At 43.5% G+C, this 25,122-nt stretch overlaps 1 protein-coding gene and 1 long non-coding RNA gene across 3 annotated transcripts in view; one reads left to right on the top strand and one right to left on the bottom strand.

Annotated features, from left to right (window-relative positions):
* The window catches only part of ASCC3 (activating signal cointegrator 1 complex subunit 3), a 493,632-nt gene that overhangs the window by 454,839 nt on the left and 13,671 nt on the right, over positions 1-25,122 (bottom strand). For both annotated transcript variants that reach the window (XM_039531733.1, XM_039531734.1), the window contains exons 2-3: positions 16,925-17,075; positions 1,276-1,426 (exon numbers count right to left, since the gene is read on the bottom strand). In XM_039531733.1, the coding sequence (XP_039387667.1) occupies positions 1,276-1,426; positions 16,925-17,014 (241 nt within the window). In that variant the 5' untranslated portion in view covers positions 17,015-17,075. The remainder of the gene's footprint in view (positions 1-1,275; positions 1,427-16,924; positions 17,076-25,122) is intronic.
* Positions 20,297-22,694, top strand: LOC120401608. Its single transcript, XR_005596588.1, has 3 exons — positions 20,297-20,356; positions 21,042-21,063; positions 21,590-22,694. It is a non-coding gene; the product is annotated as an uncharacterized LOC120401608 (long non-coding RNA).

Below are 25,122 nucleotides of genomic sequence, written 5' to 3'. Positions count from 1 at the left end.
GCCTGCCCACCCCAAGTCAGGGCCCACCCACGTGTCCCGTCCTGGCTACTGATACCTGGCATCAATTTCTGATATAGCAAATAGCCCAGTATAGTTGGACGCAGAATGTATACTGGCAAAAACTGACGCTGCTTCCCAGAGAGAAAGTCACTTTGTATGTCAGCCTGGCCGAGGGTTGTCTACTTTGGAGCAAAATGTCTCAAACCACAGCAAAGCAGTCTCTTTCTGTAGATGTCATTCAGGAAGTCACGCGCAAGGATGTACGTCTCGGATCCCATAGGACTACCAAGGTGATGAGCTGCCATATTTACACATAACAGGTTTATGTAGCTTAATCCCCACCAGTCATATTTACCCTGTGGCTGCTGTTTGAGATTTCTGAAAGAGTAACTAGGAAAGAATACAGGAAAATTTAAGACTACCACCATCAAACTCAGGGAGATAATCCTTAGCCAAGCATCAACTATGAACGAAGAACACCCCCTTACCTACGAAATAGCTCCTTGACCCTCATGCTGATAAGGGGTGACTAGGAGCTAATGGGGTTCAACCCCACCAATAATGCTAATTTTTTTTTTTTTGAAAAATTTCAAAGATTCTTTTAAAAAAATGGAGTTTTGTTGAAAACAAATTCCCCCCCCCACACACACATTTTGTCTCAAAGTTTTGTTTAAAAAAAATTGAATATTTTTCAATAAACATTTTCATTTTGACAGACTGGGAAATTCCTCTCTCCCCCCACACCCACCCCTTTAAAACAAAAACAAACAACAACAACAAAAAACAGTAACTCCACTCTGTCCCCTACACTGGTAAAAGAGGTGGTGGGGAGGTTAAAATTAGAGGCTTCTTCTCTGTCTCTTGTTTCCCAAGTGCCTAGTTTCAGAACGATAAAGTTATTAAAAAATCCATTCTCTACTATTATAGCTACTTCTGCATTGAAGTAGATACCACCAAACTTGTTCTCTTCTCCGCTAGTTGATGTGTCAAAAGTAACTGTAACACCTTTTAATTATTGGAGATTGATTAAAGAGCAATAAGAGACAGCATTCTAACTGTATGAGAAGCAACAATTCCAGAAAATGGAAAATTAAGTTAAATTAAAAAGATGTCCTGAGATATGTGATTCCAACCTTAGATATGCATATGTAACTCAGATTGGCTTTAGTTTCCAGGGTATATCTGAGGGAAGAACTAAAGAATACAAAACACATATCAACTTAAAATTTGGTTTTCAGGCTGATGATATTAGATGACTAACAAATTAAGACTTACCTATTTGTTTTGCGGCCTGTAATATAGTTCTTAAATGTCCATTTACAGACTGCTGCTCTTTCTTGTCCAAACTATCTTCAACAAATTTTACTATCTTCTTCCATGTAAGCTCAGAGCTCATTAACTGTTTATGTAATTTTGACCTTTTATTCTGAAAAAGAATAATCAGAGAAAATAAGTGTACTTTGTTTAGAATTAACATGCAGTTCATAAAAACAAAGGCTAATAGGAACTGTGGAGCAAGCGCTCGGGGCTAGGGTGACCAGGTGTCGACCGAAACACCCAGTCGAAAAGGGACCCTGGCAGCTCCAGTCAGCACCATTGACCAGACCGTTAAAAGGTTGGTCGGTTGTGCTGCGGCGCTAAGGCAAACTAGTCCCTACCTGTCCTGGGAGATCGTGCTGCACCCCGGAAGTGGCCAGCTGGTCCAGCTGCTAGGCAGGGGGCCATGGGGCTCTACATACTGCCCCCATCCTGAGCACTGACTCCGCACTCCCAGCCAATGGGAGCTGGGGGAGGAGGGGTGCCTGAGGGCGAGAGCAGATCATGGAGCCTCCTGACCACCACACCTAGGACCCGGACCTGATGGCTACTTCCAGGGCATGCACAGCGCGGTGCCAGCAAAGGTGTGGGAAGTAGGAGTGCACTGGATGCTTCAGCATCCCCAGGTTTTATGAGGGGCCACCGGCCCCACCACCCAGCCGCTGGCTCCACGCATAAAACCTGGAGGTGCTCCCCATGCCTATGCCCTGCTGCTGGCCCTCCGCCCACACTCCACTCCCCAACCGCTTACTAGGTTCTTACTAAACACATTAAAACATAAATTTGCCTTTCTTCCTGGGCACCTCTTCTACATAATCTGCCAATACTTCCAGGCTCTGCAGAGTCCTTACCTGATGTTTTAATCAAGCACGACCTTCCAGGGCTTTCTCCCTAGAGCCTTTTTTGGCCAGCAAGTTCCTACTGTCTCCCCTCCAACGGGACTGTCAGCCTCTCCCAAAAACCATTCCACTGCCCCTGCTTCCTGTTCACCTCTCCTTAATGACAACAGGCTCTTTATAAAGGAACACCTATCCTCTTCTTAGCTGCATTCAGTTAAGGGCCAGAGGCTTGGAGCTAGCCAGCCCTGTTCATTAAAGGGTCAGGCTACCCTGTAACAGGAACAAAATAAGGCTTCTTGTCTGATTGGTCTTCCTACTGCACCATCATCCAACTTCCAGTCATCAGCCTCTGCGCCTGTCCCTCCCACATACATACACCACAAGCTCTCCTCCCAGCCCCATTCTCCCTCACTAAGCTCATTGTCACAAATCTCCACAACAAGCTCCTTATCCAGTCAGTCAAGTCCACTCCACAAAGCTGTTTCCTCACCCAATGTGTCTTTTCCCTACACCTGTCCAGTCCCAGTCTCCCAACCCCAGGCTCCTCAACTGACCTCATTCCTTCTCCCATCCCGACCCTGGCTCCTTGTCCCGGTCCCCTACTTCTCACACACACCCAGCTTCTCACCCAATCTGTCTTGCCTCTACCCTCTAGTCCCTGTGATCAGCCCCACAGCAGCCCAGAGAAGCAATTCCAAGGAAAGCCTTGCTCAGCTCCCACAGCCCCATGCTAGAACATGCTCAGTGCAGATGTAATCTTTGGAGAATATAGCTGCTGAACTCTAGTTAGTCTCTAACAATCATGTGAAGGCCTATAACTTGGCCAAATTTGGACAAATTTTCACAAGAACAGTAAAAGGCAAATCCCTGACACCGTAACGAACGCCCTTCCAAATGTCAAGTGCCTGCTCCAAAGCCTGGAGATGTAAGAAATTATTTTGAGAAGCTCTAACAACTAGTTCATTATGAAGAGCAAATCAATGTCTTTTTCCTTAATCCAAATTTTCAAATGGACTGAACCATCTTTGCTGAATCTTTGCCCCCCCCCAAAAGAGGAGTTCAGCATGAGGCAGTATCACACTCTGGAGTGCAATGCAAACCAGCACGGGTGTGAGTCACTGCCTGTCCTGTAGCGCCTCAAAATGCTCGACTGCTGCTCTCTTCACTGGACACTTCCAGCCATCATAAAAGAATGCACTTAGTGTCTGTTTAAGTAGTCCTGGTTCAGTGCTCCGATTTCAGCAGTCTGCTTGTTATACCACTGCCACCCTCTGGCCTGATTACCCAAAATCCCCTAATCCCAAATTTTCCCAAAACCATGTGCTCTGCAATGTCCAATCCTCACCTGGACCATTCAGAGATATTTGTTTGTCTCTTTAAAGATACAATACCCAGCAGCTTGCCACATTAACTGGCGTTAACATTCACTTTTCCTCAACCACCTGGGCTGGTTTATATTGGAAGTAAAACAAGTTTATTCTCAAAAGGAAGTATGATTAAGGGAGTTCTACGTATAAAAGATAGAGCTAGAAATAATTATAACCAAATAAAACTGAAACACACTTTCTAGAGACTAAGACTTAACAAAACAAGCTACAGCCTTTGTTCAACATAGTTTCTTTACCAATCTACCTTCCAGCAAGATGGCTGACCACCCCTCCGGTCAGGATCTCCCACAAAGTCAGAAGTGCTTGGTTCCTTTGTCTTCTTAGGTAAAAGATCATTTGGGGTTCTTTGCCCCTCTTTTATAGTCCAGTACACCTTTGAAATGGATTCTTCTGAAGATTACTTTGGGGAGGAGGTAAAGTTCATTCAAGCTGTGAGGAAAGCGACATGAAGTCTGGTGGCAAAATAAAGTTCCAGGCTGGTTTCTTTCCCTGATGGTTATTGCTAAAATACAAACTGATCTGTTTCCTACAATCTCCTTCCCCCCTGCAATGATGCTGAAAGGTCATTTCCTCTGCTTGTTGAACCTGTTTATCACCTATGTAAATTGCATTTCCATTGTCTCCTAATGTACTTGGGAAATACCTTTATGGTGACAGAACCACCTTCTTGTCTAGAGTGGGATAGCTTTAGCCCTGCCTGGGCAAACATAATTTAATAATAATTTTCCGTGTTTTAATTTGTCCTCTGTACATACGCCACACAATAATATTAATTTTTAGCATGGTCTTAGCTTTCTATTGGTATCTTACATGACACCTTTTAGATGGTGGGCTATGAATGCTCACAAAATTGGGGGTTGGGATGCAGGCTCTGGGATGGTATCAGAAATGAGAAGTTCAGGGTGCAGGAGGGGGCTCCGGGCTGGGGTAAGGGGATTAAGGTGCGAGCTCCAGCTGGGGGTGCAGACTCTGGGGTGGGGATGAGGGGTTGAGGTGCAGGAGTGTGCTCTGGGCTGGGACTGAGGGGTTCAGAGGGCGGAAAGGGGTTCAGGGCTGGGGCAGGGGTTTGGGGTGGGGGAGGGTGTCAGGGGTGCAGGCTCCAGGCCGCATTTACCTCAAGCAGCTCCTGGAAGCAGTGGCATGTCCCCTCTCTGGCTCATACGTGGAGGCAAAACCAGGCAGCTCCGCATGCTGCCCCTGCCCCAGGTGTTACCCCCACAGCTCCCATTGGCCTGGAACCACGGCCAGTGGGAGCTGCAGGGGGGCACCTGCGTTCAGGGCAGTGTACTGAGCCACCTGGCTGTGCCTCAGCACAGGAGCCAGAGAGGGGACATGCCACTGCTTCCAGGAGCTGCTTGAGCTGTGGGGGTAACACCTGGGGCAGGGGCAGTATGCAGAGCCACCTGGTTGTGCCTCCACATAGGAGCTGGAGAGGGGACATGCCGCTGCTTCCAGGAGCTACATGGAGCCATGGCACACATGGAGCAGGTCAAGCCCCGGACCCCGCTCCCCATCAGGATGCAGCCCCCGGGCCGTAGTTTGCCCACCCCCATTCTAGATACATCAGTGAGTTGGAGTATACTGAACTGGTGAGGCCAACTGAAACTTACTACCAGATATCAGTGAGCCTCTTGCTGTTTTGGGATGCTGTTAGGGTGACCAGCAGACAACCATCATGGACAATTTCAACCTGAATGATTTAAGTTTGGCACAATCATAAGCTACTGAAAACAGAATCTTTATAACAGGAAGCATTGGGCAACCATCACTAGAGGTGTTGCTACCTGCATCACCTATTTATAAATTCTATTTGCTCTCTATCTTCTCTTTTCCCAACTAAATATACCAATACCAGTATTTGTAAGCTTTCCTGAAACGGAAAACCCACACCACCGAAACCATCTCTCATTCTAGTCATTACCACTGCCCTTCTCTATTTTTGTATTTTTAAGGAAAAAAGATGTAATGATAAAAGGAATGGAATTTTAAAATATGTAAACATCTCATTCCTCAAAAAGTACTTTCTCCTTTACCAGTTCCATTTATTCCTCTGGCATCATCCTGGATGAAGAGTAGCAGCAGTGGTAATTAGAAGTGCTGGACCCGAGGAATACTAACAAACATGTTTATTATTCAGATTATTCTATGACATTCAGCACTGGAGATTATTTAAGAAAAAAAGCATTAAATAAAGTGCACTGCAATATTTCCCTCCAATTTATGCTGTATTAGTTGTTGCTAATGCTTGGTTCAATGGATGGATTTTCTTTTAACGTTTCACTTAGTTGCAATAGTTAGCAACAACAGGAATAGAAGGCTAAAATCTGATCTCAGTTACAGTAGTGGAAATCTAGAGTAAACTGAAGTCAGTCAGGTTACTCTGCATTTACACAGGTGTAAATGAATTCAGAATCTGACTTCATGTGCTCTCCTATGCGTGGGAGTTTCACATTGATCCAAAGTGCCAGATACCAATTTATTTCTAGCAATTTGCTCTAAAGAAGTATCTGGTTGGTTAGAGAAACATTTTAAAGAAAAAAAATCATGCCACAGGTTTTTTTTCTTTACCTTTCATTTTAGAAGTTGCTGGTCTTGAATACAGTCAGCAACTTTTACTCCTTTTGACTTTTATAAGGATTGTCTTAAGGTTCAGTTTCCTCTATAGCTGTTACACTTGTACAGTTAATCACCCTTGCTTTGATCTTAATTATTGTTTATAATTACTCATACACAAGCACCCAAGGGGTCCAATCAAGATTAGCATCTCATTGTTCTCTGTACAAACCTAAAAGGGAAAAATTACCTGTGTTCACTTGAACATTTCCTTTGTCAAGTAGCAAAATCCATAGACTCTAACCTTCGATCTTCAGCTTACTTGTAGCATTGGAGACAGACCTGTCAGCCAGTGGAAGCAGCCTAGACTCCCTCTATAGAGGGCCCACCAGTTTAGATAAATTAAGATTTCATCCATCTTAACTTCAGTGACTTAAAAATAAGTTTATGCTGGGTTTATAATAGTTATTGCAGACTAAGATAACAAGTTTACTTAATTCACCCAGGATGAGCCACATCTGTAGTCCCTGCTAATGGACGAACATAAGCATATATGTTTCAAGATATGTGACCACTGAACAATGTGTTTGATTTGAGTTTCATCAGTTTGCAGGCATACAGACTCTAGTTTTCCACAATACCATTACCAATCCTCTAAGGGTATGTCTACACTACAAGAGTAGTTTGAATCAACTTAAGTCGAATTTGAAGAATCGACCTTACAAAGTCGAATTTGTGTGTCCACAGTAAGGACACTAATTCGACTTTGTGAGTCCACACTAACGGGGCAAGCGTCGACATTGGAAGCGGTGCACTGTGGGAAGCTATCCCACAGTTCCCGCACTCCCCGCTGCCCATTGGAATTCTGGGATTTCCCCCCAATGCATGCTGGGGGAAAAACTGTGTTGAGGGTGGTCTTGGGTAACTGTCAGCATTCAACCGTCACTCCCGCCGGCAGGAAATCAGTTAGCACACTTTTCCTGTTAGTGACAGCGCGGACGCCACAGCACTCCACTGCGATCATGGAGCCCGCTGCGATCATCGCTGCACTTATGGCCATTGTCAACTCCTCGCACCTTATCGTCCACCTCTTCAACAGTCAGATGCTGAGAAATCCGGGCGAGGAGGCTCCGGCAGCGCGGTGAGGACATGAAGTCTCAGAGTGGCACAGACCTCTCAGAAAGCACGGTACGCCGTGCCGTGGAGATCATGGTGGCAATGGGTCATGTTCATGCTATGGGACGGCGATTCTGGGCCCGGGAAACAAGCACAGACTGGTGGGACCGCATAGTGCTGCAGGTCTGGGATGAATCACAGTGGCTGCGAAACTTCAGGATGCATAAGGGCACTTTCCTTGAACTCTGTGACTTGCTGTCCCCTGCCCTGAAGCGCAAGGACACCTGGATGCAAGCAGCCCTGACTGTGCAGAAGCGAGTGGCCATAGCCCTCTGGAAACTTGCCACGCCAGACAGCTACCGGTCAGTAGCGAACCACTTTGGCGTGGGCAAATCTACCGTGGGGGTTGCTGTGATGCAAGTAGAGATACTGCTCTCAAAGGTAGTGACCCTGGGAAACGTCCAGGTCATCATAGATGGCTTCACCGTGATGGGATTCCCAAACTGCGGTGGGGCTATAGATGGCACTCACATCCCTATCCTGGGACCAGCCCACCAGGCAAGCCAGTATATTAACCAAAAGGGCTACTTTTCAAAGGTGCTGCAAGCAGTGGTGGACCATAGGGGACGTTTTACTAACATCAACGTCGGGTGGCCGGGCAAGGTTCATGACACGCGTGTTTTCAGGAACTCTGGTCTGTTTAGACGCCTGCAGGAAGGTATTTTCTTCCCGGACTACAAAATAAGTGTTGGGGATGTGGAGATGCCTATAGTGATCCTCGGGGACCCAGCCTACCCGCTAATGCCCTGGCTCATGAAGCCCTATACAGGCGCCTTGGACAGTGACAAGGAGCTCTTCAACTACCGGCTGAGCAAGTGCAGAATGGTGGTGGAATGTGCTTTCGGACATCTCAAGGGGAGATGGCGAAGCTTACTGACTCGCTCGGATCTCAGCGAAAGCAATATCCCCATTGTTATTGCTGCTTGCTGTGTGCTCCACAATCTCTGTGAGAGCAAGGGAGAGACCTTTATGGCGGGATGGGAGGTTGAGGCAAATCGCCTGGCTGCTGATTACGCTCAGCCAGACACCCGTGCAATTAGAAGAGCCCAGCGGGAAGCACTGTGCATCCGGGAGGCTTTGAAAGATAGGTTCCTCAGGGAGCGGGGTAACCTGTGACTGTTCAGTTTCTTTACAGAGAAGCTGAACCTGCCCCTGCTTCAGTTACTGTTGACTTTCTTCTGCGGTTACATACCCCGTTCACCACGTTTCCCCCCTTCCAACACACGTTTAAAAATAAAGTTAATGGAATATTGTTAATTAGCAACGTTTTCTTTACTAATGAATTCGCGTTAAAGGGTTGAAACAGGGACGCAGACTGTGGTGGGTAGGGTGTGCAGTGATGTACAGACCGCTTCTACACTCAAGGAATGACAGGCTCCTGTCCCTAGAGCGGTCTGCACTGCCGGACTGGTTGTTTCAACGGAGCCTGCCATCCCTCCTTTTCGGGACTCTGTGTGCGGGGGCTATGTGGCCTTGTGGCGGGGGAGGACTGGGGGCAGGACGTTTACAGGTGGGTGTGAAGGAAGGGGTGAGGGGTGCAGGCTCTGGGCTGGGGGTGGGGGCGTAGGAAGGGGTGACGGGTGTGTGAGAAGGGGGAGGAGGTGTAGGGGGATGAGGGCTCTGGCTGGGGCTGAGGGTTTGGGGCATTGGAGAGGCTCAGGGCTATGGTAGAAGGGCAGGGTAAGGGCAGCCTGCCTTGCCATTTGTGTATGGCAGGCGCTAGGACCCTAGGGCACCAGACAGCATTTCTGCGGGGAGCCACTCTACTGTCAGGCAGGTACGGAGTGCGGCGGGGCGGGGGGAGACCCGTGGGGGCCAGGGCCCGATCCAGGCAGGAGTGGGGGAGAGACCCAGCTCCAAATATAGCTGGAGCAGGGCACCTTCCGCCTATGCACAGAACATGAAAAACACCTCCCAGACTGACCAGGGTGCCTAGTGACTGCACTATGTGTGTGTGACCTGCTGTAGATCCTGCCCCCGTGTATGTATCCAGGTAATGGTGACCATCCTATGCAATTACCAAACCCCTCCCCCGCCCTTCACACAAAGTCTTTTGTAAAGAAACATGACGGAAACAGTAATGAACAGCAAACTATTTTTAATAATCAACTACACAGTGAGGGAACGAAACTGGGATTTGGGCTTGGGTGATCCAGGAAGGGAAGGACTTCTCAAAATTTAGCGAATGAGAGCTTTTTGGTACTTGAGCACTCTGCTGAGGTGGAGTGACAGTTTTCACGGCCCCTGGCGCACCTCCTTCTTGTTATTTTGGGTGAAGGGGGTATGGGACTTTGTGGCGGGGGAGGGTGGTTGCAGATACAGTGCAGAGGGGCTCTGTCCTCCTGCCTGCGGTCCTGCAGAACATCCACAAGGCGCCTGAGCATGTCCGTTTGCTCCCTCATTAGTCCAAGCAGCGTTTGAGTCGCCTGCTGGTCCTCCAGACGCCATCTGTCCTCCCGTTTGCTGTGTGAGCGCTGCTGCTGAGAGAAGGTCTCCCTCCACTGGCTCTGCTGGGCCGCCTTGGCTCGGGAGCAGGCCATCAGTTCAGCGAACATCTCGTCCCGAGTCTTTTTCTTTCGCCGCCTAATCTGCGCCAGCCTCTGTGAGGGGGATGCCGGGGCAGTTCGGCAAAGAGCCGCAGCTGTGTGATGGGAAAAAGGAAGTGATTTCCTTCCAAAGATACATGTTTGCGAACACTGAACACAGTCTACTCAGTTTCTGTGAACAAGACCATACAGAGCACCTAATCTCATGTGCTCTCAGGACAAGTTCTGCAAACATCTCGTCCCGTGTCTTTTTCTTGCGCTGCCTAATCTGCGCCAGCCTCTGTGAGGGGCATGCTGGAGCAGGTCGGGGTACAGGTGCAGCTGTGTGATGGGAAAAAGGGATTGACTTCCTTATAAAGATACATTTCCGCAAAGAGGAAACATAGTCTAGTCAGTCTCTGTGAACAAGACCATGCACAGCACTCACTCAGGGAAAGTTCGAATTTTCGGAATTCGCTTTCATTGCCTGGGGGATTGCACTGCAGACCAGACAAGCGGGGCGGGACAGCAGAATCCGTGGAGCAGCCAGGCATGGTAAGCCAAAAACTTTTGGCTGCTTAAAAGTCAATGTATACCACTGTCCTCTTGCTACAGGCAATCCTGAAAGCATAAACTCTGCCCCTGTTGCACCCCCTCGTGTCTGTTCCCTGGGAAATATCCCTGTATGATGCCACTCTGCAGCCTCCACCACGTGGCTGTAAAGTGACGCTCATTGTTATGCAAAGGAACAGTGAAGCACTCCCAATACTAATAGTACACAAATTACTGTAATTAAATGCAGGAGTCTCGGAGCGAGATCACCCTGAGGAGGGGTCACTGAGGCAGATAGAGAGCGCATGCTGCGTGAAAGCCAGCACAAACCAGGGGCCTATGCGGCCATGCTCGTGGAGGCAATGCTCCCGGAGTACCTGATGATAGCCTGGCGCGGAAAAGTGTGCTACCACGGAGCACCCAATAAGGCAGCTCTCCCCAGGAACCTCATACGGAGGCTTTTCGATTACCTGCAGGAGAGCTTCTCGGAAATCTCCAAGAGGATTTCTGTTCCATCCCCATATATATTGACCTTCTTTTCGCATAGTTAATATTCCTGTTCTGTTAGAAAAAAATGTTTACATGTTTAAAGCACTTACCGACTGATCCTTCCCCTGATTCAGGGTCCGGGGTAACGGCTGGGGAGGGTTGGTAGGGGATCTCAGTGAGGGTGATGAAGAGATCCTGGCTGTCAGGGAAATCAGCGTTGTAAGCGCTGTCGACTGCCTCCCCCTCCTCATCTTCCCCGTCTGCGAACATCTCCGAGGAACAGTCCATCGACAGTATCCCATCCTCAGAGTCCACGCACACTGGTGGGGCAGTGGTGGCAGACCCACCGAGAATGGCATGCAGTGCCTCGTAGAACCGGCATGTCTGGGGCTGGGCTCCGGAGCGTCTGTTTGCCGCTCTGATTTTTTGGTAGCCTTGTCTTAGCTCCTTGACTTTCACGCGGCACTGCGTTGTATCCCGGCTGTATCCCCTGAGTGCCATGGCTTTGGAGACCTTCTCGTAGGTCTTTGCATTCCGTTTGTTGGAGCGCAGCTTCGAAAGCACAGACTCCTCGCCCCACACAGCGATCAGATCCAAGACTTCCTGGTCAGTCCATGCTGGGGCCCTCTTTCTAGTCTGAGATTGCATGGACTCCTCTGCTGGAGAGCTCTGCATCGCTGCCAGTGCTGCTGAGCTCGCCACGACGTCCACACAGGAAATGAGATTCAAACTGGCCAGACAGGAAAATGAATTCAAATTTCCATGGGGCTTTTCCTGTGTGGCTGGTCAGAGCATCCAAGCTTGGACTGCTGTCCAGAGCGTCAACAGAGTGGTGCACTGTGGGATAGTTCCCGGAGCTACTAAGGTCGATTTGCATCCACACCTAGCCTACTTCAACATAGCCATGTCAAATTTAGCGCTACTCCCCTCATCGGGGAGGAGTACAAAAGTCGAACTAAAGAGCCCTCTATGTCGAATTAAATAGCTTCGTGGTGTGGACGGGTGCACGGTTAATTCGAATTAACGCTGTTAAATTCGAATTAAAGTCCTAGTGTGGACCAGGCCTAAGTTAATATTGCTTTGCTCAAGTCTTCCTTTGCTTTTTGCTTCCCACACAACCAAAAGAAAAACTTCTAATTTACTTCTGTTAGAGTTTTCAGAGTCCCATGTGTTTTTTCTCCCAAACTACAGTTTCTGGAGGTTTGCAGCCAGATTACAATGCTAACATTTTCAGAAAAATGATAATTTTTTAGATTCTGTTACTAACATTGGTGAAGTTAAAACTGGTAATTCCACCCATCTATAGAATCAATTTCTCCTCCAACATTCAACAGTCCTATTAATTAGGTCAGCCTCTAAGCCCCCATAAAACTGTTTAATAAGGCATATATATTTTTCAAGTTTCTCACAAAGGTCTGCATAAAAATGTTGCAAGTAGAAATTCATCTTTCAGGATAGCAGAACTATGATTAAGATTTTTATTTAACAGATACAAGGCTATAACTAACCTTTCTGGGTAACAAATAAACTGGCCACTATTGTCTCACTCAGATATTTTTAATGGTTATCGTAACTGTTGATAAAACTTTTATTTTAGTATTAAAAGAGTGATAATACAATAGATACACAGCAATTACAGGTGCAACAGGTTCCAACTCCGAAGCCAGTCCAATGACATACTGTATTGTACGCACAAAAAAAGTGTGTAAAATGAAATGGTTATTTTCTTTTAATAATCACTCAGTTACTGAAAGATTGTCACAGATAACAGATAGAGGTGAGATGACTTGAACACAGTTTTGGTTAGATAAACACAATTTGCTTCCAAAAAGCACAATTTTCTGGCTTTGGAAAGGTTGTGCACCCCCTGGGAGGCCAGTAAGTTTGGCAGGCCATTCTCAGGCTGTCCAACTGCTCAGGGGAGAAAATGTCACAAGGGCATACTGCAGGGAGGTTTAAGAGATGGTACTAAAAAATTTTTTTTAAAATACTCAAAGTGGAGGGAACAACTACCATTGCTTTGAGATGTCACCTCTACCTAATCTCAACCAAGAGCATATTTAGCTTTAAAATGTGTGTAAATAAAGAGTATAATTATCTCAGCAAAATGTAAGAATCAACAACCCACTTTTATTACAGCTAAATGTTCTGTTTCCAATTATTGGTGGAGAAGGAAAATGTTCTCCCGTAACACCACCCTGGCTGGACTAAATTTGGAAAAATTTAGAGATGGAGAAAAATCCCTATGAAAAAAAAACTTGGAAAGGAATTTCAAAAGCTGGTTACCTTTCAGTGAATTCATGAAAAAGAATTACTCTTCAACAATCAAGTATCAGAGGTTCAGCTCATTTTTGTTCATTAATTATGCACAGCAATTATTTTGTGGTTCAGCTAATTTTTGTTCATTAATTATGCACAGCAATTATTTTGTTTCACACTTAGTTTCCTATTTGTCTATTTTAAATTCTTAAATTTTACCAATATGAAAAATCCAATTTAACACAATTGTCTGGTTAAAGTATGGCATACACCTTAAGCACACAGATACACAGGCTCCCAAACCCTATGTAATCAGACTTCATGGAAGGACTACCGTAGTGGTGTGAAAGGATGAAAACCATCTATCCATCCAATAGCATGTGTACGCTATTTGGAGATAGAGCGGAAAGGGCTTACACCTGAGGACCTGCATATCTCAGTGGTCACCAGACTACTCTGGGTCAGGGCAGATACCAACTTCATTAAATGTTAAGAACAGCCATACTAGGTGAGACCAAAGATCTATCTAGCCCAGTATCCTATCTTACAACAGTGGCCAATGCCAGGCGCTCCAGAGGAAATGAACAGAATAAGTACTCATCAAGTGATCCATCTTGTCTCCCACTCCCAGCTTCTGGCAAAGAGAGGCTAGAGACACTATCCCTGACCATCTTGGCTAACAGCCATTAATGAACCTATCCTCCATGACTTTAAATAGTTCTTTTTTCAACCCTTATAGTCTTGGCCTTCACAACATACTCTTGCAAAGAGTTCCACAGGTTGACTGTATGTTGTGTGAAGAAATACTTCCTTTTGTTTGTTTTAAACCTGCTGCTTATTAATTTCATTTGGTGACCCATAGTTCTTGAGTTATGAGAAGGAGCAAATAACACTTCCTTATTTACTTTCTCCACACCAGTCATGATTTTATAAACCTCTATCATATCCCTCCATTAGTCATCTCTTTTCCAAGCTGAAAAGTCCCAGTCTTATTAATCACTCCTCATATGGCAGCCGTTCCATACCCGTAATCATCTTTGTTATCCTTTTCTGAAACTTTTCCAATTCCAATATATCTTTTTTGAGATGGGGCGACCACATCTGCACATAGTATTCAAGATGTGGGCGTATCATGGATTTATGTGGAGGGAATATGATATTTTCTGTCTTATTATCTATCCCTTTCTTAATGATTCCCAACATTCTGACACTTTTTTGACTGCCGCTGCACACTGAGTGGATGTTTTTAGAGAACTATCCACAATGACTCCAAGATCTCTCTCTTGAGTGATAACAGCTAATTTAGAACCCTTATTTTATATGTATAGTTCGGATTCTGTTTTCAAATGTGCATTACTTTTCATTTGTCAACACTGAATTTTATCTGCCATTTTGTTGCCCAGTCACCCAGTTTTGTGAGATCCTTTTGTAGCTCTTTGCAGTCTGCTTTGGACTTAACTATCTTGAGTAGTTTTGTATCATCTTCAAATTTTGCCATCTCACTGTTTACCCCTTTTTCTAGATCATTTATGAATATGGTGAATAGGACTGGTCCCAATTCAGACCCTCAGGGGACACTACTATTTACTTCTCTCAATTCTGAAAACTGATCCTTTATTCCTATGCTTGGTTTCCTATCTTTTAATCAGTTATCAATCCATGAGAGGACCTTTCCTCTTATCCCATGACAGCTTATTTTGCTTAAAAGCCTTTGGTGAAGGAACTTGTTAAAGGCTTTCTGAAAATTTAAGTACACCATATCCACTGGATCCCCCTTGTTGATGCACTCAAAGAATTCTAGTAGACTGGATTTCTACTTTACATGATTTCCCTTTACAAAAAACGTGTTCACTCTTCCAACAAATTATGTTCATCTATGTGTCTGACAATTCTGTTCTTTACTATAGTTTCAACCAGTTTGTCCAGTACTGAAGTCAGGCTTACTGGCCTGTAATTGATGGGATCACCTCTGGAGCCCTTTTTAAAAAATGAGCATCACATTAGCTATCCTCCAGTCATTTGGTACAGAAGCAGATTTAAAGGATACGTTACAAATTACAGTCAGTAGTTCTGCAATTTCACATTTGAGTTCCTTCAGAACTCTTCGGTCATTACCATCTGGCCCTGGTGACTTATTACTGTTTAAATTTATCAATTTGTTCCAAAACCTCCTCTAATGACATCTCAATCTGGGACAGTTCCTCAGATTTGTCACCTAAGAAGAATGGCTCAGGTTTGGGAATCTCCCTCACATCCTCAGCCGTGAAGACAGATGCAAAGAGTTAAATTTAGTTCCTCCGCAACTGGCTGTTTAGCAGGCTTCCTGCTTGTGCTGTACTTAGAAAATTTTGCTATTACTTTTTGAGTCCTTAGCTAGCTGTTCTTCAAATTCTTTTTTGGCCTTCCTAATTGTATTTTTACACTTCACTTGCCAGAGTTGGTGCTCATTTCTATTTTCCTCACTAGGATTTAATTTCCACTTTTTAAAAGGATCCCTTTTTGCCTCTCACTGCTTCTCTTACTTGGTTGTTCAGCCACGGTGGCACTTGTTTGGTTCTCTTACTAAGTTTTTTAATTTGGGGTATACATTTCAGTTGAGCCTCTATCATGGTGTCTTTAAAAAGTTTCCATGTAGCTTGCATGGATTTCACTTTTGGCGCTATACCTTTTAATTTCTGTTTATCTAACTTCATTTTTTTGTGCAGTGCCCCTTTCTGAAATTAAATGCTACAGTGCTGGGCTGCTGTGGTGTTTTCCCCACCACAGGTATGTTAAATTTAATTATATTGTGGTCACTATTACCAAGCGGTCCAGCTATATTCACCTCTTGAACCAGTTCCTGCGCTCCATTTAGGACTAAATCAAGAATTGCCTCTTCTCTTGTGGGTTCCAGGACCAGCTGCTCCAAGAAGCAGTCATTTAAGGTGTCAAGAAACTTTACTTCTGCATCCCATCCTGAGGTGACATGTACCCATTCAATATGGGGATAGTTTAAATGCCCCATTATTACTGAGTTCTTTTATATTTATAGCCTCTCTAATCTCCTTGAGCATTTTGCAGTCACTATCACCATCCTGGTCAGGTAGTCGGTTGTATATCCCTATATTATATTCTTATTATGCAAGCATGGAATTACTATCCATAGAGATTCTGTAGTACAGTTTGGTTTTTTTAAGATTTTTAAATCATTTGATTCTATGCTGTCCTTCACAAATAAGCACCCCGACTTTCACAATAAGCCCAAAATCAAGCTAATCCCATTTCAAAACAAGCCAATCCCTATAAACTCAACACTCTATGTGACTAGATCCCCCCGGCATTCAGTCTGGACTGTGGAGGGCCTGAGTGCCCCCCACTCTCTCCTGCTCTTGCCCCTGCTTGTCGGGAGCCAATCCAAAAAAGTAACAAGCCAAACAAGCCAAAAACTAGCCAACAAGCAACTCACAAGCCAACTGAGCCAAAAATAAGCCCAATGTCAGCGTTTTTTTCATGGGTTTGGCATGTCTGGCCTGCAATCTCTTATTACTCCTGCATGCAGTTGCAAAGTCCTTCTATACAGCCAACCTGCCCCACAGGGGTAGCCATCAGTGCAAAGCTGAAGATAGGGCCTTGCACAAACCCTTCAAGCCAAGGTAAATTCAGTCATGTATGAACATAATGGGATAAGTAGGAAATGCACAAGGAATCTATATTTAAATAGTCTTCCTGATCTTGCCATTAACAAAATAACAGTTTACCTTAAGGAAACAGAATTAATAGACTCTTACAATATACACTAGAATTTAAAAACAAAAAAAACTAAGAAGATAAAACTTAGTATCTTTACCATTAAGTCATCCGATTCTTCACTATAATCATCTTGTTTAGTGACATTTGAAAAGGAGCGTAAAGCTCCCGTAAGACGAGGTAAGGCCATCTGTTACTCATTCAGTGATCCATACGATGAGAAATTAAGTCACACTCCAACTTGTAGAAACCTAAAAGAGAACAAAAAGAACAAATTAAACTTTGCTGATACTTTAAAAACAAATTAATATAAGTCTACCTTCATACAGGTAGAGACAGACATTATTTTTGAGCAGGGGTTCTCAAACTTCATTTCACCGTGACCCTTCTGACAAAAAAAAAAAAAATTCCTACTCAACCCCACAAGAGGGGAACGAAGCCAAAGCCCAAGCCCGAGCCCCACTACCCCGGGCAGGGGGAGGCCAAGCCCAAGGGCTTCAGTCCCAGGTGGGGGGCATGTAACCTGAGCCCTGCCACCCAGGGCTAAAGACCTTGGGCTTTGGCCCCAGGCAGTGGGGCTCTGACTTCGGCTTTGGCCCGAGGTCCCAGAAAGTTGAACACCAGCCCTGGCGACCCCATTAAAACAGGGTCCTGACCCACAGTTTGAGAACCACTACTTTTGAGTATTGAGAACTATGCTAGGGACTTCGTGCAAGCAAGTAAAAGCAGGATCCTTTCCTTGACATACTTACAACATAGATTCAAAAACAACACAAGTGAGGGTCACAAACAGGCAAAAATACAAAGTATGGAGAAGGAAATGGGAAAATAGATAAAGGGACAGAAACTACAAGGATCATAATAAAATAAGATGATGGGGTTACTCTGGATGGCTTCCCCCCACCCCTTGCCTACATGAACTAAAGTTACCAGTAATGGGTAAGAGCATAAATTATTTCTTTATCATTATCAACACAGAGGTATTACAGTAAATCTATGTGACTAACATAGTGACAAACAATTACTATCTATTTGGGAATTCATTTTCAATCAGCAAGTTTCAGCAGATTTCAGTTCATTCAACTGTTTCCAGCAATGAAAAAAGAGCGCTTCACCATTACACTGTTACTCTCTTGTACCTTCTCCCTTGGCAATGACTCCACAATTTTTTGACAGGCAATCAAGAGATCATGCAAAGTAATTAAAAAGTGTCACTTTTACTCAAAATGAGGTTCACTATATTCACCCTTCTAAACTCTCATGAAAAAAAAAAAGGAAAAACAAAATGTTACTGCACAACTAGGTAAAGACAATGCCTCAGGCTACATCCACTTACACACATGAAAACACACTTCTGATTTTCTGCAGTACCACTTTTTCTACAGTGTCTCAGGAACACCTTTTTTTTAATATATTGTGTACATTCTTTTTTTACAATGTGATGTGTGGATTCATATCTATATATTTATATTCCCCATTTTATAATCCTAACTTCAAGTTTCTTCAATCCAATGTCTGCAACCACAATTACTAGTGATAAGAGAGGGACATTGTTTTAGATTTACTTTTAAACTTCTATTAATGCTACTACTCATCTAATAGTCTGAACACAACAATCCTTCCAAACATGTTTAAAGAGCCATTTAGATATTTTTTAAAACATTATTTAGTGAGATCTAGTCTAGAAACAGAGCAGCAAAAGTGATAAAATGAATTTGCTTTATTAGTCGTGTATTATCTGGAAAAATAAATTGTATTTTTCTTTTGGTACTGGTAGTTTTCCAAGTCTCCTTAACATTAATCAGTGTTTTACAGCTACATCCACATTTTTGTCATAAGTCTTACAAGTCAGTCTTAAAGTAAATCCAAGTGTTCAAAAATTATTACATTACAGAGAAATGCCATCAAATTGAGTATAGGGTCTCTTGTCACACGACCAAATCGCATTTCAAGCAACAAATAAGTTCAATGAAAAACACACCAAGGAAGAGCCTTTCAGCTCTAATTCAAACCCCAGCCGAGGCCACCAAAAGATGTAATCCGTTAGATGGTTAGTGACTCCGTGACTTATATAAATTAGTCATCTCTGCATAGCTTCTAATGAAAAGGCACTCTCATCACTAAAACCATCATTACAAATACCATACATTTAGCTAACAACCAGTGCTTCCCGAACTTTTGAAAAAACTGAGTGCCGACTTCAGGAAAATAAACCCATTGTACCCTTCAAGCCCCTCCCCCCACCCTCACCATGTGTTAGTGTGACAATGGCAGAGCAGGTGCCAATTCATACCAAGATCCCCATATCTCCACTGAATACTGACAAATACCTAGCTGGTCAGCCAGTCTGACTCACCTGTGTGTTAGTATTATTAAAATAGGTATTAGAGGAATAAAAATTTGCTTAGTGTTTAGACTTTATTGAATGCTTTTAAATTCTTGCATGCATTAATCTCATACAACATCTGTATCCCATACTGTACAGTAATATTTAACCATTTGTATTTTAAGTCACCAGAGAGGGGAGAATGATTAATAGTGTGAAATACTAGTCTCCAACAGAAGTTGTTACGGTCCTGTCTGACAAGGAAGGCCCATCCACACCAGATGGACTAGAGTGAAACATTAAAAAGGGACAAAAGACTGTTTACTCTCCCCACCTCATGGAGATGAGATTTACCCATCAACTGAGTTTGCAACTTGAAGTGGAAGGAGGAAAGGAAATAAAACCCCCTAACAGGAGGAACTGGATCTTTATACTGTGTGTGGACTTTCTGGGACAAAGATCACTAGACATAAGCAAAAGATGTCCAGTGCTTAGCCCAGGTTAGCCCAAAAGGACACGGAGAGCTTGCTTATTATAGACTTTTTTAAATTTACGACTGGAACTGATTTGTCTGTATGTGTGTGTACCTGTGTGAACTTTGTAAGTAACTCTCATTTCCTTTTCCTATATAATCACTCTCTACATAGTTTATTAAAGGATTGGCTTTAGGAGATGGCTTTGGTGTAGATCTAAAGTGCTACTGACCTGAGGAAGTGACTGGTCCTTTGGGACTTGGAGTAACCTGAATATGATTTGTGATGGAGCAAGGCCGGATGGCTACAGGAAAGTACTGAGGAACAGGTATGTTAGTCCCAGGCTAAGCAAATCCCTAGTACCATGGGAACCAAAATGGCAGTTGCTCCAGGCTAATCAAGGCACCTGGGGCCAATTAAGAACTTTCTAGAAGGCACCGGAGAGAGCTACATTGATTGGAGAACCTGCAGCCAATCAGGGCAGGTTAATCAAGGCACCTGGGACCAATTAAGAACTTTCTAGAAGGCACCGGAGAGAGCTACATTGATTGGAGCACCTGCAGCCAATCAGGGCAGGCTAATCAGGGCACCTGGTATAAAAAGGGGAGCTCACTCCAGTCTAGGGAGGAGGAGCTGGGAGCAAGAGACACAAGGAACTTAGAGGGGGTACTACTGGAGGATTGAGGAAAACACCATACAATCAAGCAGCATTAGACACCAGGAGGATCCTGTGGTGAGGATAAAGAAGGTGTTTGAAGGAGGCTATGGGGAAGTAGCCCAGGGAGCTGTAGCGGTCAAGCAGCAGTTACAAGTAGCACTATAGAGACTGCTGCAATTCACAGGGCCCTGGGCTGGAACCCGGAGTAGAGGGCGGGCCCGGGTTCCCCCCTAGCCCCGCTACTCCTAATCTAACATAGGAGTAGTTGATCCAATCTATGGGTTTCATCCAAGGGGAAAACCACTGAGGGGAAGAAATCTGCCAATAAGCGCAGGACCTACTAGAGGAGAGGAGGAACTTTGCCACAGATTGTGATACTTGGTGTAAGGGACCACCTACCACAAACATAAGCTTAGCTGGGTGACAAGACAGATTACCCAAGGGTACTCCTTATTTAGGCTGTTACAGTGCCTGAGGAGTTTACACTTGACAATTGGTTAATGAAATCTAAGTATAGAAAACTCAGCCAATTTGGGGTTTGTGCCATGGTTCTTGACAGTCTGCCCTTTGGGTGGTACTCCTGCTCTTGAGCCACTGCTGGACAGCTTGATAGGGATGTGTGTGTGGAAGGTGAAAATGTTAAGATGGAATCACCTAACTAACTAGTCCTTCACACTACTTCTGCACTTTGGAAAACACAGTTGTCCATCTTCGTAATATGATGATTGCTTTCTTTTGTTTTACATGCTATAATCAACAGTTAAAGGTCAACATAAACAATTGTAAGTATCACAAACCTCTGCATGAGGCAGCACTCATTGAAATAAATGTGTCCGCTCACACCTCAGAACTATCATTTCAGGTTCTCTGAACACTCAGGCAAGTCCTGATGCATTGGTTACACGACCCTCATCTTTTGACGGTTTTCACAACCAAACAGCTTTCTTAAAAATTAAATTAAATTAAATAAATGCTGAGATTCTGCAGAACTGATAGATGCATGTATCCTCTCCCTCCTCACCAGGTAGTCACTTCCCTCCCAAGGACATTAGGAAATACTGTCTTAGATGGTCTCAGAGACCACAGAATTAACATATAGACTTATAAAGATAGTTCAGTTTCCCTCCTGACAGCCTCCAAAACAAGTCAAAGCTGATTGACAAGTTTGTCACTGGTCAGGTCTTGTGCAGGTATCAGTAATTCAACCTTATTCTGGAGGGCTCACTTATAAAGATGCAAGAGTAAAATTTGCGTTTTTAAATGTTAAGCTCTTTGGGACAGTTACTGTCTTATTTTATGTTTGTGCAGTGACAAGTGCGGAGGACCCAATCCTGAATGAAGCTTCTGGGTGCTACTGTAACTAATAATTGAAACCAGTTGTTTTTTCACTTACTTTGTTTTAAGTCACCATTTGATGTGAAGCTGACATACATATTCTGTTAAACATTTTAAATCCTAATGTTACTAGAGGCACCATGCTTTATGACAAAGAACTGAAACTCAAGAGATGGCCAACTCTGTACCTTGATTTGTTATGTTACCATGAAAAAGCCACTTACCTACTCGACACATGAATTTCTACATCTGTAGATAACGGGATTCAGAGAGCTTTGTAAAGAGCTGTGAAATCTACAGATGAAGTCTGAGTACTTTTATTATACTTATTTTTAAAATATATATGATTTTACCTGAAAATTTTTAAGGGGGGAAGCCACAATAGAAGATTACATTCTTAACTACGATTAACACCTGGCAGGAAACTATTCAGGCTTTGTTGGTTTAAAGGGAAGCCTTAATGGTAAGCCTGGACCATAATTCTAGCAGGCTTTTATCCTTGAAGAAAAATGAAATTCAGGTAGATTTCATTATAGGTGGATGAAATTTTCATCTTTATATTCCAACTGGCTATTTAAAATTTCCCTCCCACTTCTGCCTTTTCCTCAAATAGCACACCTACTTTCCTCCTCTGCCTCTACTTCGTCTATGGACAACTGTATTTTTGACTCTTGTGTATATCTGAACCATAGAAGACAAACTATTTGACCAGTATGGACAATTAATACAGTGTAAATTGAAACAATTTCTTAAATTAAAAATGCATACTTAAGTTTCAGTGTGAGCAAAACTTGCAGGGAAGTTATGGTAAATTCAAATCTTTCTTTACTCGCTAATGATGAACCACTCCTAAATGTTAAGATTGCAACACAAATAGATGAAATTAAGTGCAAGGCAATGCACAGGTAAAGTTTAGACTACTTCAACTCAGTCCCACTGTCTTAGCTATGGAAAAACATGACATTTAAAGTGATTTTGAGTTAAGAACAGAAAATCAAGGATTATGCTATAAGTCAAGCCTTTTGTTTATATTGTTTGTGATCATTCTAAATATATTTAATTTCCAATTTTACAGTATAGGTCTGTAGTTTAGACCTAGCCTAAAGGTGAAAGCCTGGCTCCAGTGAAGTTAAGGAAGGTGAGCTTTACCACTGATTTCAATGGGGCCAGGATTTAACCCTAAATATTTGTATTTTAATATAAATTAAATGTTTTTTCAGGTCTGTGACAGGGCCAGAAAGGGTTAAGCATTTTGCAGGTTAAAAACCCAAATTTAACCTTTAAAGACATATTAGAGAAGTATATAAATGGTAATTAGGGCTATTCCTTATTAATACCTAGCATAGCCATGTTAGACAGACTACAGCTTTGAAATGTAAACTTCTATTGTTAAATAATTGGAAGAAGATAGCGACTGTGGTAGTCTGTTTACCTGTATCTTGTTAGAGGTTAACAATGTAACCAAATGGTTCCTGTCTAGGGCTGTATTCTGTTAATTCAGAGATCAAAAGGAAATAACATTTAGATGAATCTTGGGTATAGTAATGTCATTGTCTATATTTCTCTTCAGTTTGTGGTAAACTGCTTAATGGATAATAACTACATGGATTAACATAAGGTAAATTACCAGTGATGTTTAGGAAATACAGTAAAAGCTGTCTTAACCGGTCCTTTATCAACCAGAAAGCTCTATTAACCAGCATTTCTGATTTCTCCCAACACAAATCTTCAATCTAGTACATTGCCCAGGAGGTTATGCAATTGCACATTCTGCACTCTACTTTTATGCAGAAGCAAGCTGATATCAGGAATTTATTCAAAAAAGCAGCTTCCAGGGTATGTCAGAGGATCATTACAGATTCAGCCCGATCTCCTACACCTTCTACTTCTACCATGATAATTGATGTTGATAATGACCACCCTGGGACACTCCAAGATCCTGAAGTGCCTTCTGAATCATCAAATTATGTTCAGTATAGTTTTAGTGTTGTGTATCTTTAGTGATCTGGGTGTACGCCATGCACTGCCCATAGTGATATGTAGTTGTGACAAGTTGGATCACATAAACCCCCCAGAGAGCTGCCAACTGATGTGCCAAGATGTCCTCTGCTCCTGTTTTCCCTGCCAGCTCAGGACTCCAGCACGCTGTCTTGCTGAGCCAGACACTCCTGTCTGCTCCAACACAGACCCAGGGTCTAAATTTCTTGCCCCAAAACTGCAGGTTTACCTGAAAGCAGCTAACAGAAGTGTGCTTATCTTTAACAACCAGATGCCCAACTCCCAGTTGGGTCTAAACCCAAATAAACTCATTTTACCCTGTATAAAGCTTATGCAGGGTAAACTCCATAAATTGTTCGCCCTCTATAACACTAATAGAGATATGCACAGTTGTTTACTCTCCCAGGTATTAACACATACTGAGTTAATTAATAAGTAAAAAGTGATTTTATTAAATACAGAAAGTAGGATTTAAGTGGTTCCAAGTAGTAACAGACAGAACAAAGTAAATCACCAAACAAAATAAAATGAAATGCGCAAATCTATGTCTAATCAAACTGAATACAGATCATCTCAGCCTTAGAGATGTTTCAGTAAGTTTTTTTCCTCAGACTGGACACCTTCCAGGCCTGGGCACAATTCTTTCCCCGGTACAGCTCTTGGTCTAGCTCAGGTGGTAGATAGGGGATTCTTCATGATGGCTCCTCTCTCCCTTTATTCTGTTCTACCCCTTTATATATCTTTTGCGTCAGGCGGGAATCCTTTTGTCTCTCTCTGGGTTCCCACCCCCTCCTTCTCAATGGAAAGACACCAGGTTAAAGATGGATTCCAGTTCAGGTGACATGATCACATGTCATTGCAAGACTTCACGCCTTCATTCCTCCCAGCCTGACTCACAGGAAAGCCTGCCTGCAAACAGAGCCATGCAGTCAATTGCCCTGGTTAATGGGAGTCAAGATTCCAAACCACCATTAATGGCCCACACTTTGCATAATTACAATAGGCCCTCAGTTATATTTCATATTTCTAGTTTCAGATACAAGAGTTACATTTATACAAATAGGATGATCACACTCAGTAGATTATAAGCTTTGTAATGATACCTTACAAGAGACCTTTTGCATGAAGCATATTCCAGTTACATTATATTCACTCATTAGCATATTTTTATAAAATCATATAGGCTGTAACGTCACAGTAGTGTCATAAGACAAGCTACTGTATAGAAAACATTACCTACACTCCAGCTGTAGAAATTATGATACCTACAGACAGATTTCACAATGAATGATAGAAAGGAGCCATGACCGGGACACACCGGGTCAAAGTGAAGGAGCTACAGAACACCTACCACAAAGCGCGGGAAGCAAACCACCGCTCTGGTACTGCACCCACAAGCTGCCGGTTCTACCAAGAGCTGGATGCGATACTTGCTGGTGACCCCACCTCCACTGTGAAGGCCCCTGTGGATATTTTGTTGGCTCGCGTGCCAGTTGACAGTGGACCAA

This window comes from Mauremys reevesii, linkage group 3, assembly GCF_016161935.1.
Source record: "Mauremys reevesii isolate NIE-2019 linkage group 3, ASM1616193v1, whole genome shotgun sequence".
In the NCBI taxonomy this organism is placed as follows: domain Eukaryota; kingdom Metazoa; phylum Chordata; order Testudines; family Geoemydidae; genus Mauremys; species Mauremys reevesii.
This window is presented reverse-complemented; position numbering and strand designations above follow the sequence as displayed.